The 18,285-nt window shown below is 44.0% G+C and overlaps 1 protein-coding gene across 1 annotated transcript in view; it reads right to left on the reverse strand.

Moving 5' to 3' along the window:
• Nucleotides 1-18,285, reverse strand: part of GLRA2 (glycine receptor alpha 2) — a 283,775-nt gene that overhangs the window by 128,397 nt on the left and 137,093 nt on the right. Inside the window, exon 7 of the mRNA XM_068270710.1 lies at nucleotides 10,711-10,925. Within this exon, the coding sequence (XP_068126811.1) occupies nucleotides 10,711-10,925 (215 nt within the window). The remainder of the gene's footprint in view (nucleotides 1-10,710; nucleotides 10,926-18,285) is intronic.

Raw genomic sequence — 18,285 nt, forward strand, 5'->3', positions numbered from 1 at the left:
GGAGGCAGGTGCACCGTGCCTCCTGCCTGCACATTAAAGAACACCTGAAGTGAGAGAGATATGGAGGATGACATATCTATAGACAATGCACATTTCCTGGCTGTCCTGCTGATCCTCTGCCTCTAATACATTTAGCCATAGAGTCTGAGCAAGCAGGCAGATCAGGTCTGCAAGGTAGGATGACCGAACACCATAGAAAAGAAGACCACAGACAACGGGAGCCCAAATGGTGCAGTATGTCACAAGAAGAGGAATGGAATACAAAAAGGATGAGGGTAATCACAAAGGAAGGCAGCACAAGGGGCAACCAACCGCTGAAAGCAGGTGGAGATCTATATACCATACTCCACTCGGGTGTCCGGCTGGAGCTGGATGTGGTCACACTCTCTGGGAAAACAACTAAGATTCTATCAATGGCCAAGCCACTAGGTGCCAACATACTCTCCTCCCAAAGGAGGGTGAAAAACACAAAGGGGGTGAGAGGGCGTACATCAAAAAAGGGCGTCGGGAAAAAAGGGTGCATGGTGTAAACGATAAGCAGTATTATCGTTTATAAAAATATTGTGTAGAATTTCATTTACAAATAGTGTTTTAAGAATTTATAAATCATTAAATAATGTGTGTGAGATCGGCAATTCTTAAAACGTTAATCTTCCCTGTTTCTAAACTGAAACTTATATTTACGTTTGTTAAAAACCCTCCCTGTACCTATCCCTAACCCCTAGACCCCCTGGTGGTGCCTAAACCTAAGACCCCCCTGGTGGTGCCTAAACCTAAGACCCCCCTGGTGGTGCCTAAACCTAAGACCCCCCTGTTGGTGCCTAAACCTAAGACCCCCCTGGTGGTGCCTAAACCTAAGACCCCCCTGGAGGTGCCTAAACCTAAGACCCCCCTGTTGGTGCCTAAACCTAAGACCCCCCTGGTGGTGCCTAGACCTAAGACCGTCCTGTTGGTGCCTAAACCTAAGACCCGCCTGGTGGTGCCTAAACCTAAGACCCCCCTATGGATAATAATGTTTTACAAACATTATTAAATAAAAAATTTAAATAAAAAAATTTAAATAATTTTTTGGGGTGGATAATAATGTTTTAGAAATGTTTTAGAAATAGTGATTTAGTATCTTTATAAACGTTATTCGTCACGGGCTCATTTTGTAAAGTTAAATCATCACAAGCACAGTTATAAAACCTTAAAAATCTCCGGGCGCCGTTTGTAAAACGTTAATAATCTCCGGCGTCTTTTTTTTCCCTGATCGGCGCCCATTAAACGATATTTATAATGGGAGTGAATGGGGCGCCCTTTTTGTCCGCTTGTCTCATGCGCCCAAATCTCCTGCTTCCGGTGAGAGGTGCCCAGAAGTAGATAGAACTGAGTTAAAAACTGCTAACAATAGAGGTGCCTTACCTTAAAGGAGTTATCCGGGCATTCTAAAGAAAATAAAGGCTACTTACTGGGGGCTTCCTCCAGCCCCAAGCTCCCAGGACCTCCCTCGCCGCACCTCTGCGCGCAGCCGTTCGCCGTAGCTCCGTCCCGGTCCCCGGCGATGACGTCAGAGCGACCTCCAGGTCGCTCTGTACTGCGCCTGCGCGAGCGGCGCTGTCAATCACCGCCACGTGGGCCGGAGCGGACTGCGCAGGCTCAGAACTACTGCGCCTGCGCAGTCCACTTTGGCCCACATGGCGGTGATTGACAGCGCCGCTCGCGCAGGCGCAGTACAGAGCGACCTGGAGGTCGCTCTGACGTCATCGCCGGGGACCGGGACGGAGCTCCGGCGAACGGCTGCGCGCAAAGGTGCGGCGAGGGAGGTCCTGGGAGCTTGGGGCTGGAGGAAGCCCCCGGTAAGTAGCCTTTATTTTCTTTATAATGCCCGGATAACTCCTTTAATGACAATAAGTTCATATAAATATGAATTTTATTAAGCAAAGGCAACGCATTTCGTGGGTCTGCGCCCCCTTCCTCAGGCCGAATAAAGTGGCAGAGTTGCATCAGAGCCAGATTTGGAGGACTCCACACCACCACAGCCAAAGAGATCAGCAAGACCGCATCACAGTGCCCCTCACCATCCAATGGCTGAACATAGCACAATGGTTGCAGACAGGTCACACTACATGTTTTTGGAGCTCTTTTTGTTTTTGGAGCTCTTTTTTGGGGGGATGAAAAATGATGCCGCCAAGAGCATGCCAGATCGACGATGCAAAGAATTTTGGACTGAAATAGGTTGCATGTATCGATCGGACATGCTGCAAGAAGTTGAGCCGACGTGCCGGATCGGGTGCATGGTGGTAATTGTGTGCAATATTGGAACGAGCGCTGTCCCCCCCATATAAAATGTGCCCTCCCCAGTCCCCCGTGCATGAATACTTTACCTGATGATGTCTGCTGCTATTCATTCACGGGGAACCAGGAGGGGCAAATTTGTTACTTGGGGGGGGGGGGGGTATAACGCAGGATGTGGCGAAGGCGTCACTAGGCTGATTCCCAAGAGATTTCATGCTGAAATAGATCGGAAATCGGCCTGCGGTGTACGGGCAGCCGACTAGTCTATCTTCAATCAGTCGATCAGAGAGAGATTTATCTCTTGGTCGAATCTGCCCATCATCGCTAGATGTCTGGCTACCTTTAGCATTACCTAATCGTGTTTTGTGGCCAATTTTTTTGCTTTCTGAAACTTTGCCGAAAACCTGCCTCATTTTTACGCGGTATTTTATTTTCCATTATTTGTATGTTTCTGGATGGCTGGCAGCTGTGAGGTGTTTTCAGTCTGATGGCTTTCCCTGCAGTGTGAAACCTCCATCTCCTCTCTACGGGAGATGATGCGTACGTTCCGCCAAGCCAAGCATGCACGTCTGCACTGCCGAGGAGGCCCGAGCACGGCTGGACGGTGCATTTCACGCCTGGCTGCACTCCCCAGTCTACGAGTTACACGATTAGCCAGTTTATAAACACACTAAATCAATTCTAAATTGCACCTTGATCAATAATGCAATTATGATGATGCATTTATAGAGTGCTGACATATTCTCCAGCGCGGTTTACAGAGCACATCGAACAATTCATGTCACTAATTCACAATTTAACCACCTCATCACCACTGTACAGCCACCGCTCAGTCCCCACCCCCTTCTCTGCTGTCGGTGGTGGTGTGACACTTCCATCGATTATAGCACTTACATAGTGCGTGCGATGTACACAATATTCAGATCATTTGTTATTTTAAAAAGACAGACCTTTTATCATACAGAATATTTTACCCCATATACAGTATAAAGTTAAAAAAAATACACTTAATTTTTGTAAAAAAAATAATTTTTCATTTTGACAGCACAACTAAAAATGACTTTAAAAGACAGCTAATGCATATTTTATAATAATAATAATGCTTTTATTATCCACAGGGCCAGATTTTCCATAAAGCACATGCCTACAGACGCCTTATGTCAGTGAGGCGGCCCTCCTCCTCACATCAATGACCTCAGGAGCTTACAGTCTAATTCCTGCCTCACATCATTAACCTAAGGCACTTACACCCTAATCATTGGCCTCAATTCACTAAGCTTATCTCCTGTCTTTAATAACGTTTCTAGAGTTGTTACCATGGTGATAAGGCATGTAGTATTCAAGAAACACTTTACCTCAGGCAAACCTAAAGTTAACTCTTCTGTCTTTAAGTTAACTCTCCAATCCTTAAATTAACTCCAGAGTTAAGGACAGGCTGTTAATTAACTGCGTGTGAAAATAACCACAGAGGAGGTAAATTAACTACAGAGGAGGTAAATTAACTACAGAGGAGGTAACGTAAGGAATGAAGAGATAAGATAACTCTCTCACTGTGTGGAGGTAAGTTTTCTCTTGCCTTATTATCTCCAGCATGATCTAAGTGAATTGAGGCCACTGTCTCTTGTCACTTGAGGATGATATGAGACAGTGATTAAAGTGTAAGATTCCAAGGAGAGTTAAAGTGAACCTTAAGTCAAATGGAAAAAATGAGATTTACTCACCTGGGGCTTCCCTCAGCCCCCAGCAGCTGATCGGTGCCCTCGCAGCTCCGCTCCGATGGCCCAGGACCCGCTGGCGAGCACTTCCGGTTTGGCCGTCACCGGCCGACAGGCATGGGAACGCGAGTGATTGTTCGCGTTCCCAGCCTGTATATCGCCCCCTATGCTGCTATCTATTGGAAATCTGTTCCTAGTGTGTGGCACACATCAGATAGATTCCTGTCAGATTCCACTTGACAGGCATCTGACAGAAATCTATCTGATGGTCGAATCTGCTGCAAATCTATAAGTGTATGGCCACCTTTAGTGACATAAGGAAGAGATTAGAGTTCAGAATATTTTTACTTGGGGGTGTGGCCTGTGTTCAGGGGCGGAGTTTAGGGCACCAGAATACCTGTGCCTACAGGCCCCTGAGTTGTAAATTTGGCCCTGACTATCCACATTAGTAATAATAATATCATTATGTCCATTATTGTTGAATTTATAATGAGATTTATTGACAGAAAATGAAATAGATACTACTGAATCAGTTATTAATTTGCTACTGTTCCCCATGGGGGTGAGAACATAAAGGGGTGGGAGGAGGTGCCTCAAATGTGGCAATACGGTTTTAATAAATATATACTTTTTTTTACTTTTAAAAACTTTTTAACTTTTTACTTTTTGGAGCTATACACTATTCTAGAAGTTGCCAGGAAGTGTTCAACTTTTTTTACACTTTCCACTTTCACTTTTATGAATCAACATGCCTCGTGATTTGAGGCATGTTTATTCATTCAGAGACACTTTGATTGGCTTGGGGAACACATATCCCCCTTCACCAATTGCGCCATGTAAATCCTGCCGTTAACAAGCGTCGGTATCGAGCGCACCTGCCGCAACAACACTGGACATATATACCATCCAGATAGACTTAGCGCGGCTCAATAAAGTGGTTAAAGTCACCTGCAGTGATAAATAAGTAATGAGATAAACGTGCAGGTATGTATAATACTTGTATCAAAAATGACTACTTCCCCATTCTTCTATTTTCCTTGTACAGGTTACTTATCCAGTGATATAACTCTCACTCTCTCTTCAGTCAGACTGCCGCACTATTCATTGCCAGAGATGGTCAATCTGATACTGACAATTTCTAATTGATGTGACTTTTAGGCTTATCTGTCCATCTTAGAATTAATAGACCAACCAAATCAAGCGCTGGCATTTGATGAGCCGCTACCAAGGTGCATAAATCTGCATAACCTTAAAGGAATACTGTAGGGGGTCGGGGGAAAATGAGTTGAACTTACCCGGGGCTTCTAATGGTCCCCCGCAGACATTCTGTGCCATGCAGCCACTCACCGATGCTCCGGCACCGCCTCTGGTTCACTTCTGGAATTTCAGACTTTAAAGCCTGAAAACCACTGCGCCTGCACGGCCGTGTCCTCGCTCCCGCTGATGTCACCAGGAGCATACTGCGCGGGCACAGACCATACTGGGGCTGCGCAGTGTACTCCTGGTGACATCAGCGGCGGTGAGGGTTTCGGCAACGCAGGCACAGTGGTTTTCAGACTTTAAAGTCTGAAATTCCAGAAGTGATCTGGAGGCGGGGCCGGAGCATTGGTGAGTGGCTGCGCGGGCACAGGATGCCTGCGGGGGACCAGTAGAAGCCCTGAGAAAGTTCAACTCATTTCCCCCCGACCCCCTACAGTATCCCTTTAACATAAAATTTGCAACAGCTCACATTTTTTAGCATTCCTTATTATACTGCTCGATGGAGTGCAACGCTACGCGGCTACTGCACCTTCACCTCTCCTGCTTTGCCCGGTGATTTTCCACTATATCCAGCCAGACATTTGACCAATAAACTGTCTAAAATTGATCAAAAGTAACTCGATATGATGGACATGCAGAGGCGGACGATCTTATACATGAATATTACAGTATAAAATGTTGCTCTGTTCTGATACAAGCATTTAAATGTATACAATAGGGATTGGTGAGATCAAATTTGCGAAAAAAGCGTCTTGGAGCATGATGGGGTTCGGGTTGGGTAAAGGGAATTAACTCCCCTAAGCCACCGCCTCTCAACACTGCGCTCCACACCTCTCTCCATCTTACCCACACTTCCACCTTCTAAGCTGGAGCTTCCGCTGTAGAGACGGAAGTGTAGAGTTGAAGGAGAGTAGCATGGAACGCATCAGCAAGAGGCGGCGGCTTAGGAGAGTCAGCCCCCTCTATGCAGCCCGCGCCCCTCATGCACCCCAGGCCCATTTTGCTTTCTGAAAAATCGATCTTGCTTATCCTTATGATACAACAGCAAACTGTTCATAATCACAGAGTGTCACCACTTTTGTATAAACTCACACCTCTACAAAGGTGATCACACACCAGTGCCGGATTTACCATAAGGGACTGTAGGCACGTGTCTACAGGTGCCTGATAATGGAAAGGTGGCTCATTCCCCTCCCAGTGTGCCTCCTTCTCTTCTTCCCTGTGCAGAGGCCCAAGATGAGTTTCAATGAGAGGCTACTCGCCTGACTCTCAACATTCCACTGATGAGATCTCCCTTCAAATGAGGGCACCTCTAGCTACCTAATACTGAGAGAACCTCGGGCTACCTAATACTGAATGGCACCTGTAGGGAGAAGTGACAGCTGGGCCATCCAGCATACTTGCGGTGCGGTTTGTAGGTTCATTGAGAGAAGTCTAGGGTGCCAGGACATCTGTGCCTATAGGCTGCTGTGATGTAAATCCGGGCCCGCCACACACCATATATATATATTTTTTTTATTTCTTTTCAGTTCAAGGATTACAGTCAATATTTCTGATTGATTGTAACATTTGAAAAATCTGACCAACACACACCTGTGTTCAATTTTTCTACAATTGTGAAAAAAAATCATTGCAAATTGCTTGGGTGTATATCTTAAGAAATGGACAATCTACCCTACACCATTCAAGTTTCATAAAAATTGATCAGAAAAATCCACCACTCCCGATTAATTAATATAGAAAAAAAGGGAAATCTGATCTGATTTCTTGCTGGAATAAAACAAAAGCTTTAGATTTTTCTGGAAATCTGTTTTTATCGAATTGCTCTTAAATTGGATAATTTAATTATATCATGCATTATTATTATTATTATATTGTATATTATTATTTATTTATTGTATTTATAAAGCGCCCCCTTAATGAATATGTCACATCAAACACCAGCAGGAAACTGCCTGCATGCCAGACTATAAGGCCTTGTTCACATGTGTTCCGTTCGCGTTCGTGTGTCCATCTGCGTTGTTTTTTTGTTTTTTTTTTAGGTGTCTTTTTTTACCCATTCCTGGAGCTTGGGTGGGCGATTCGTTTTTGTGCTTATCGGTTTTCTAAGCGTTTTTTTCTGAGCGGTTTGGTAATTCCCTCCCTGACGCAAGTCATCAAGAAGTGAACTCTTTGACCCGGAAAAGAATAAATACAATGTATTTATTCTTAACAACGGGAGCACAATCGCCTTAATGCACGTTATTGTACGGAATCACCCTGAAAATGAAACACGCATTGCTTTCCTAGCCGCACTGCGCACGACCTGCGCTGATATGAACCTTCTCATAGACATTCATTGGCCACGCGGTCGGGGGCATTTTGAAAAACCGCAGACGGGCAAAAAAACCCCGAAAACGCCTGCAGTGTGAGCAAGCCCTAAAGGAGGATCCTGCAATTGCACTGTATTGTCCGCTCAATACAAGTGATAAACCTAATGAGAAATTCTGTATGCAGCAATTAATTCATCCCAAAACGTCTCCCAAGGACATCAATCCAAAACAAGCTAATCTGATTTCTGTGATTTGGGTCTCGCTGTCTGGCAGCTGCACATCGTGTAAACATCTCTGCCTATTATAACAAAGACAGTACAAATGAGCAGATATGAGTGATTCGCAATGAGCAGAAGTGTGCAATTGTCCATATGGAGATGGAATTACCTCACTTGTTGGGGCGTTCTAAAGAAAACCGCAGATTATACGATTAAAGTGAGTCTGAAGCCTAAATGAAAACAAAAAACAGATACTCACCTAAAGAGAGGGAAGGCTCTGAGTCCTACAGAGACTTGTCGTTCCTCCTACAGTCCCCACATTCCATCGCTGTCTCCCCTGTTAGCAGTCTGCGGTGGAAGTGAGCAGTCTCCGACTCATCAGTCGCAGACGGATAACGGGGGATCCAGACTCCTTCTAAAAGGAAGCTATGGAAGCCACCATGGACCATATGCAATTTTTCTTCACCTGAGGAATCTCCTAGGACAGTGATCTGCAAACTTGGCTCTCCAGCTGTTAAGGAACTACAAGTCCCACAATGCATTGCAGGAGTCTGAGAGCCACAGTCATGACTTATAAGGGCAAATGCAAAAAGTGAATTGCATATGGGCCCATATTATTTCCTATTAAACAATACCAGTTGCCTGGCAGCCCTGCTGATCTCTCTGGTCAGTAGGGTCTAAATCACACACATGAAACGAGCATGCGGCTAATTTTGTCAGATTTGTAGGGATGGTCGGAATGCCAATTTCCGATTCCGTGGTAAATCCTTATTCCGTCATATACCGATTACCGATTTCCGCTACCAATTTCCGCATTCCAAGGCGGAATTTCCAGACAGATGCAGATTTTCTGCATTTTACATTACAGTAAAAATCCGCCGACTTTAGCGGTTAATAGCAAAGTCCCCTTAAGTCCTAGAAACACCAAATTTTTAGGGTTTATTAAACCCAATCTTGTGAACAAGATGCAAAAGTTTTCAAAAAGACCTTATAGTTTTTGAGAAAATCGATGTTAAAGTCGGGCGGAATTTCCGCGATTTCCGGCGGAAATCCGCCTACCGCACTTGCATTACCGATTTCCGCATTCCGATGCGGAAATGCAATTTCCGATCGGAATTTCGGAAATTGCATTTCCGCGGAATCCGAATGAGCATCCCTACAGATTTGTCATAGACATCTGATCTGCATGCTTGTTTAGGGTCTAAAGTATAGAGGCAGCAGGACAGCCCGGAAATGTGCATCATTTAAAAAGAAATAAACGTGTCAGCCTCCTTATCCCTCTCACCTCAGGTTCCCTTTAACAGAATAAAAACATGTTTCTAATGAATACATTCATGGCTGATATAAGGAAGCTTGAAATGAAGAGAATATGAAGGCTGCTATTGCTGACCACTTTGTGCAAAAAATGCCATCATCTGTATGTGGGTATTATGCTGATAATAACAGTATGGGACTTTTTTACAGTGTAAAAGTTGTGGCTAAAGCTGTACTTGATATCTAACAGGGGAGGCTCGTCTGCCATGGGTCATAGAAAAGTGTGGTGATTACAACACGCTTCCTTTCCCCAATATCCAGGCCCATGCCACCCCAGTATAGCCAAATATGGCCATAACCTTCCAGTAGTGCCAGTCTTCCCATGTATAGCCATGCGCTCCTTCCAGCCAAGCCATGGCCAAATAATGTATGTGAGCCAAGCAGGGAAAGTAACTATATATCAATACCCTTACCCCAGCACAAGAACAAAAATCAGGCCCTAATTATATCATACAAACATCCACATCAACAACAATAGAGTACTGTACTGTTTTGTATAACCACTTAATCGCCCTAAGCACAGGGCTGAAATTACCATAAGGCACTGTAGGCACGTAAGCATGTAATCTGAAATAATACAATTAGGTAACATGTGATTAGGCAGCATTTTCTTCTAAACAATATTATTGAGGGAGTATGTGACCCCCCCCCCCCCCAACAACATAATGCAACAACATACCTTCCATCCTACACACACACACAGGCACGCACACACACACAATAATTAGGCAGCATATCTCCACAAACAACAGCATTGGCATTAGCATGTGCCCCTCAACAACATAATTAGGCAGAATAATTCCCCAAACAACATTATTAGGAAAAGTCTTTACCCAAACATCATAATTAAGCAACATGTACCTTCCAATCACAGCTAGCCAAAGGTTCCCTCCCAAAACATAGTTTGGCACTGTACACCGCCAAATAGCAATTAAGCTGTGTGTAGCCCCAAACATGATTAGGTAGCATGAAGCAGGCCCACACGCAAAGTATTCAGGGCCCCAAATGCCACAACATCACTGGACATCTCACACTGCAGATCTTATTCTTATATCTGTGCTGTTCATCTGGCAGCTCCCTTCTCTTCATGTCCCCATCTCCCACAGTCCGCACTCATGAGGTGTCAGACGAGGGATGACAGGAAATCAATGACGGTCACACTTGTTTTATGACCATTGGAAGATGGGCCCAGGGGTGTAACTCTAAGGGAGCAGACCCTGCAATCGTAGGGGGGCCCAGAGCAGTAAGGGGACCCAACTACTGACCTTCACTCCCTCTGATAAAGGGGCCCATCCTTCAGATCAGGTGTTTTTGTTATGGAAGTGAAGATCATGATGTTCACACCTGTTTTATGACCCTTGCATGATGGGCCCCAGGCTGTGAGGGTCATGAAGGGGAGGCAAGGGTAGGGGTGTTAACATTGGGGGTTCCCATCAAAGTTTCGCTGGGGGTCCCCATGACATGTAGTTACTCCCCTGGATGTGCCCCAGGCTGTGAGGGTCACAAGTTGGGTTGGCAAGTAAAATGGTGTAAACATTGAGGAGGGCCCCCGCATACAAGCCAACATTAGTAGCATTTCACCGACCGTCTGGAAGAAGGGATATTTCCTCTTACCTTTGGAAGTGAAGCCCTTGATCCGGAGCTCTGTGTTGTCATTGTGAGGACAGTAGTGATCCCCAGAGCCACCCTAGCAGGAGCAGCATCCATGTTAATCCAGAACGATACCCAAGATAAGATGACGATGAGCAAGCTGGGAATGTACATCTGTATCAGGTAATATCCCATCTGCCGCTCCAGGTGAAACTTCACTTCAATGCATGTAAACTTTCCTGAAACCGAAGAAACTTACTTAAAGTGGGATAAAACTCTGACATAACATATAAAAATGTGTTTTCCTACTTTTTATTACCCATATAGTTATAAGCATATTTGCTTTTGCGTACAAGTAATATTGTCCGTTTACAAATTAGAAATTCCCAAAGTACAGTTTATTTGCTCCACAAGCTGCCATTGCATTTTATTGCATAGCTGCTGTGCTTATATATTAAAATCTATTTAGTGATCACTTCCCAGCTCTTCCTGCTTCTCAGCTCAGTACAGCTCACTGCTCTCTCCGGGTGTGGCCAGAAAGCAAGGAGCTTTACACTGAAGAACAAAGTGCTGTGTTTATAGTTTGAATGCTTTTCTACTACAATTTTTGTTGTTGTGGTAGGTTTAAGTCTGTAATAATGTTTTAGAGCGAAGAGGAAATGCTGAGTTTCAGACCACTTTAAGAAAATAATTTCCAGACAATTTAGCGTAAGACAGATATTTAAAATTACTTTTTGCATGCGACCACTTCCCCAATCTAATACATCAAGAAGAAGAACAATGATGACAATGCATGTTAGGGCAGAAGCTAAATTCAGTGGTGTAGCAATAGAGGATGCAGAGGTTGAGACCGCACAGGGGCCCCTGGACCAGAGGGGCTGACTAGGAGCAAAACCTCCTCCATATTATTAGCTTTCCATTGGGGCTATGCTGGTAATGAACACCTCTATATGTGCATTGCATAGAAGTAATCCTTAAAGGATACCAGAGTCCAACATAAAAGGAGAAATTGGAGGAGCAGGCATGTAGGGGGAGCTGTCCTGATGGCCACCGCCACCCCCTTTCTCCTCTGCCCCCTCCTTTCATACTTGAAGCCCCTCCAGCAGCCTCTTCCGGTTTGCTGGAGTCAGGCATCACTGCCCCTGTGCTGGCCTGGCTGCATGCGTCCTACAGTGTGCTACCACGGCCTGGAGCGCTCTGCGCATGTGCATGATGTCAATAGGGATGTATGGCCGCACTTGGGCCAGAAGGAGGGTCCAGGACAGCGGCGGAGGACCAGAGGACAGCGTGGGAAGCCTTCTGGAGGATGCAGAGGCTTCCGACACCTTATGTAAGAACTATATATACTCCAATATAAGTCGACTTTGTGTATAACCTGTCCCAAATATTTAACTCTCTTAAAGGGAATGTCCAAGCTCCTTAAAAAAAAAAGATATACTTGCCCCAGGGCCCCTAACACCTTACTCTCTAGTTATCTGGCTTGCAGTCACTGCCATGTATCCCCTTTTCTTATTTCTATCTGCTTCAAACACAATAGGGGAATGATAGCTGCAGGGCCGGTTCTAGCTACAATGGGGCCCCGGGGCAAAACTAACCTAGGGGCCCCCCTGACAAAGTGAGAGTGTGCCTGTCCCCAATTGACTCCATAATTCTGCTGGGGGAGGAGGGAGTGTGCATGGGGAGAGGGGGGGAGGAGGGCCTCAGCCACATAATTTAGTGGGGAGAAGGGGACACTATGGATCCTGGGGCCCTAGTGCAATTGCCAGCTTTGCCCCTAGGGTAGCGCCGGACCTGGATAGCTGAGTAAGGCAGGAGCCTCACTCAGAACTAAAAACAAATGGAGCGCGCCATAGTGCATTATTCAAAGGGAGGATTTATTCAAAATTCAAAGTTATACTCACAAAAGTATTGATAAAATTTGCATGTCAGCGGGCAGCCAGCCGCTTAACCTCAGCAGTGGAGGATGACGGGTCACGATGGCCTGGGTTCCGTCTCGCTGAGAGGTGGGCGTGGCCGATGCTCAACATGCAGGTGACGTCATTACGCGTTTGTGAGTATAACTTTGAATTTTGAATAAATCCTCCCTTTGAATAATGCACTATGGCGCGCTCCATTTGTTTTTAGTTCCTTGTCAAGCCACCCTATCACGGAGCATCGCAGTGCATGAGTTTAAAGAGGAAACGTCTGTGAGCGAGTATCAGTGACTAGGAACGCAAGATACCTTTGTTGTTGTTTACAGGAGCCTCACTCACCCTGAGGCAGGAGCCTCTCGCCTCGGCCTGGCCCTACCCCTTATTCCTTTAGATTGTAAGCTCGCAAGGGCAGGGCTCTCTCACCCTTTTGTGTCTTGGAATGTGTTATACATTTATTTTATCATGTTACTATTGTCACTGTCATTACCAATTCAGTATTTTGTCACCAATTATGTATTTTGTACACTGGTGTATACCATTGTCTGCATTATTTGTGCCCCATGTTCGTTTCTTACTTTGTACAGCACCACAGACTATGTTGCCGCTTTACTGTATAAATCAATATGAATAATAATAAATGACTGATAAGTACACAATATAATACATTCATCAAGAGTATATAGCTCACCGTACAAAGCCCTGCAGATTAAATTTACATTTTCTAGCATGACAAAAAGAGAGCTGAGCTCTCCAAACATAAATCACAGATCCGCGGCGAGTCAGCAATTCAGGAATTTTCTAGAAATAGGTCATGAGACCTATTAGCGGAATAGGCCGATTACAACGCAAAGGATCCTTCGGGAGCATTCTATTGTTTGCCGTGTGCATGAAAAGGCTTTGTGGCTATTTTTATTATTATAATTATTATTCCTCTCTGAATAACCAGCAGAAACTACACCCTGACAACAGCTAAACCAGCCTCTCGAGCAGCCTGGCTCTGCCTCTATTGTGACATATTTTTATCTTCCTCGCTTTGCCAGACATCACAGACGCGCGTTAAAGGAATACTATCGATGTATGCATTTATTTTTAAATGCTGTATGTTGTAGCACACATTAGGACAAGTACTAGGAGCAATTTGATTCCTCACACAGCTGTTCCTCTCAGCTGTAAAATCCTCCGTCAGTTTTGGCCGTCAGTGTTTGATACAAATGTATCTATATGCTGAGGGCTCCCAGAGGGCTAAGCCCATGTCTGCACAGGGGAGTTGCTATCAACTCCTCAGTTTATAGTTTAATTATCACCTTGCTGAAAGAATCTTATTGATATGGTGGTAAGGGGTTAAAGATTCTAGCAATGTGTGTTTATTATCTTTGCTTCTCTTGACTGATAAAGATACTGATAATGCTAATTGTAAACAGTGGTCTGCCCCTCTCAGCAGCTTGTAAAGTGGTTGCAGCCTGGAGTGAATCACCACAAGCAGGCAGCCAGACTGAGTGTAAACACAAACTATTGTTTATAGCTAGTTATATTCCAGCAATATTCCAGCTCATTTAGTTACCTGTTACCACCTCAGATCAGCCTATTTCTCCTCATGTCTCCTGCATGCTGTGAGTGACACAGTGAAATATATTTGTGAGCTGTGTGACAGAGTAACCAAGCAGCTCAGGGTGACCCAAACTACTATGAGCTGTGTGAGAAATGAATTTTTAAGCAGGGATAGCAAGAGAGAGACCTGGGTGAATAAATAAAGTGCCCCTAGCACTAGTGGTAATGTGTACACTAATATACAGTATTAAAAAAAAAAGTCGTTTCAATCGATAGTACTCCTTTAAGTCTAAACATTTTACACGCTCGCAGGACCCGGTGAAAAATGATTAATAGTGACATGGCGATTCTATGGCCTCGATTCATCAACACTTAGCAAATTTGTTAACAACAGTTTGGTAAAATACCGAATTTGTTAACTTCATTTCAGGATTCATCAAAGTTATCTACAGCTGTTAGCGAACATTCGGTAACGATTCGGTAACGATTCGCTAAAACGGAATAAAGTGCAATTCATGAAAAAGAAAGTGGGCGTGGTTTAGCGGTACATTTAGGACTAGTTATCTCCTTCACTGCTCTGTCGTTATTCCTGTCAGATCATTACTGACAGAGAAGATGGAGCCATTGGAAGTGGTTATGTATCAGCTGAGAGTGATTCAAAGGCGCAGAAGGGCAAGGATATGTCTCTTCCGTCAGCAAACCTTCTACATCTGTGGACACAAAGCTATTATTTTTTTTATCTGTTTCCATCCTTCTATTGAAGCTGTACTTTTTTAAACGTTCAGGCTGGTTTCACAGTGTGACGTTAAAGTCCCACGTTAGGCCCCGTTTACACTTAATCAGTTGCTCTCAGTTATAACTGAAATGTCAACTGATTTTCAAAGTAAGTCCAATGTTTTCCTATGGCACCTTTCACACTTAACGCGTTTTAACTGAAATATTTTTCACAATACATTGCTATGGAGAAGAAAAAAAACGCGTACCAACTGATTAAGTGTAAACAGGGCCTTAAAGAGAACCTGTACTGAGTAAAAATATTTAAAATAAACACATGAGGTAACTTCAAATGAACATTACATAGTTACCTTGCCATCAGTTCCTCTCAGAAGCTCACCATTTTCTTCTGACAATAATCCCTTCCAGTTCTGACAACATTTTGTCAGATCTGAAATATATCAGTTGCTGTCAGTAAAATATCAGTTGCTGTCAGTTATAGCTGAGAGGAAAACTGATGTACCAGGGAATGTCCATGTTTCCCTATGGCTCAAGTGGGCAATGTTACAGTTTAACTGTGTGCTGACCAGAAAGCTGTTATGGGGTAATGGCCATTTTCAAAATGGAGGGCAGAAAATTCCCTTGATCAGAGTGAACAAACAGGACGCGGGAGAGGAGAAAGACACTGAGGAGTAGACTACATGGAAGGTAAGTATGACTTGTGTATGATTATTTTGACTTTTAATTTTCAGTTCAGGTTTTCTTTAAAGCAGACAGTAACGCAGCCTAACTCACAGCACTGTAGAATCAATTGTGCTGTTCACAGTGCACACGTTGCCTTACATTGTAACGCAGCACGTTTAAACAAAGTGCTGCATGCTGTATGTTATACTGGGCTAAACAGCGTTAGACTGTTTGCACATGCTCAGTAATGTTGGAGGAGGAGGTCTCCCCTCCTCCTCTGCGGCCAGCCACATGGCTAATTAATATTCACTGCACTGCAGAGACTCTTGGTAGGGCTGTAGTGTTGTCCGGAACATGAACGAATCGTTCATTTGATCCGGATCTTTTTTGTGAGTGGAATCATCCGGATCATCACAATGAACCATTCGGTTAACAGTGGATGTCTGTCTGGAAGAAACAGGAACATACAGACTGTAAAGTGCAGGGAAAGTCCTGTCCTGCTAATCATTTCACCCGGTCTGCTTCCCTAGTAAAATGATTCAAATGATTTGGTTCAAACATCCGGATCTTTTCAATGATCCGATTCAAATGATCCGAATCCTTAAAAAGATCCGGACTTCCCATCACTATCCTGGAGCGGCTGCTTTGAGAGCTGCATAACGCGGCTCAATCTGACGTCCAACTTCAACACCACCATACGTTGTGTTAGGGGCACGTTATGCTACCATAACGTCCCCTAAAACGCAACGTCTTGGTGTGTAAGTAGCCTCAGAGTAAGAACACACTAGGCAGAAATGCTAGCGTTGCGGAAAACGCTAGCGTTAATCCACATAATGAAAGTTAATGGGCTGCATGAAAACACGCTTTGTTTGCGTTCTGCAATGTGCGTTGCTGCATATTTTTCCAAAACACATCTAAAACGCACATAATGAATGTCCATGGTGATGCAGAGGGTATTGTGTTTTAGTGAGGTTTTTAAGCGTTTAAAAAAAAAACTAAACTAATTTGATTATGTATTTCCGCTTCCTGTTGACTTTAGAGATTAGCATAAAACGCATATCACAAACACATACAAACCACTCAAACATATTTGATTTTTATATGCAAAATGCAAACGCATTAAAAAGCAAGCAAAACTTAAGAAAAATGCACGTCCAAAATGCAAATGCACTTAAAGAGCAACTGTCGCAAAAATCTTAAAATTTAAAACACATACAAATAAGAAGTTCATTTCCCCCAGAGTAAAATGAGCCATAAATTACTTTTCTCCTATGTACCTGTCACTTACAATAAGAAGTAGAAATCTGTCATTACCGACTAGCCCATCTTCTCATGGGGGGTTCTCAGGGTTTTCTTTATTTTCAAAAGCACTTAGTGAATGGCAGTTGCTCCGTCCAACTGCCAAAATAGTGTGCAGCAAGCAGGGAGGCTGGCCAGCATCTTTGTATAAATCATTTTCAGGGAGTGTCTTTATAAAGAATACAGGCCATGCAGAGAATCCCCTATGGAGAGATGGACTAGCCCAAAACCTGTCGGTAATGACAGATTTCTACTACCTACTGTGAGTGACAGCAACATAAGAGAGAAGTAATTTGTTGCTCATTTTACTCTGGAAAAAATGTACTTATTTGTATGTGTTTTAAATTTTAAGATTTTCGTGACAGTTCCTCTTTAAAAACGCACTTAAAATGCACAAACGCATATGCAGCAAAACACTACCTTTCACGCACTGCCTAGTGTGTTCCCACCCTCAGGCGGTGCAGGTTGCGTTTTGCTGCATATGCATTAGTGCATTTTTTATCATAATGAAGTGCGTTAGGAGTGCATTTGCGTTCCACACTTCACTCATTGCGTTTCGCGTATGCGTTTCGCTTGCGTTTTACTAGGTTTGCTTTTCGCACATAAGAAACGCAAGTGTGATTTAGTGCGTTTTGTATGCGTTTCTGATATGCATTTTATGCACATTTTGGGGAATGAGGCCATTATAAAAGACACATTTTAATGTCCTCTCTGGATCCTATCTAGGAGGTCAACAGGAAGCGGAAATGCATCATCAAACTTGTGGGGTTTTTTTATATAAAAAAACGCATAAAAACGCATTACAAACGCAATAAAACGCTATACTTCTGCACGACCATTGACATACATTATGTGCTTTTTAGATGCATTTTGGAAAAACGCGCAGCAAGTTCTGCGTTTCAAAAACGCACATTGCAGAACGCAAACAACGCTTTTCATGTGGCCCATTGACTTACATTATCTGCTTTAGTGCTAGCGCTTTACACAAGCTGGCATTTTTGCCCAGTGTGTTCCTACCCTTAATGTGACCCGCTTGTACGTGAGATCTACAGGATATCCCCCCCCCCCCCCCCAAATGGTGACAGAGGCAAGTATGACACATATGGCTTAATCTGCCACGTTTCATTATGAGATTGGGCACAATGACACGACGGATACAAGTGGAATAGGATTTCGTGCTTTATCTGGGAAATGATGGCTGCGCTTTGGTCGGAAGACTTCCTTATGCATTCCATGCCGGCTCTAATGAACTGCCATCAGTCAGGGGAGAACGTTGAGCGGTCTCTAGAGGATGTTTTCTGTTTTCCATAGAACGATAGTGAGTTTTTTTGATTTATGATGGAAACATTTGCGTTACAAGCGCCGTGCGTACTGCAGATAGATGTATGTATGCACGGATGGGCCTGCTATCTGATTTTACAGTACGCTGGGGAATGGTATT

The sequence above is a fragment of the Hyperolius riggenbachi genome, chromosome 2 (assembly GCF_040937935.1).
Source record: "Hyperolius riggenbachi isolate aHypRig1 chromosome 2, aHypRig1.pri, whole genome shotgun sequence".
NCBI lineage: Eukaryota > Metazoa > Chordata > Amphibia > Anura > Hyperoliidae > Hyperolius > Hyperolius riggenbachi.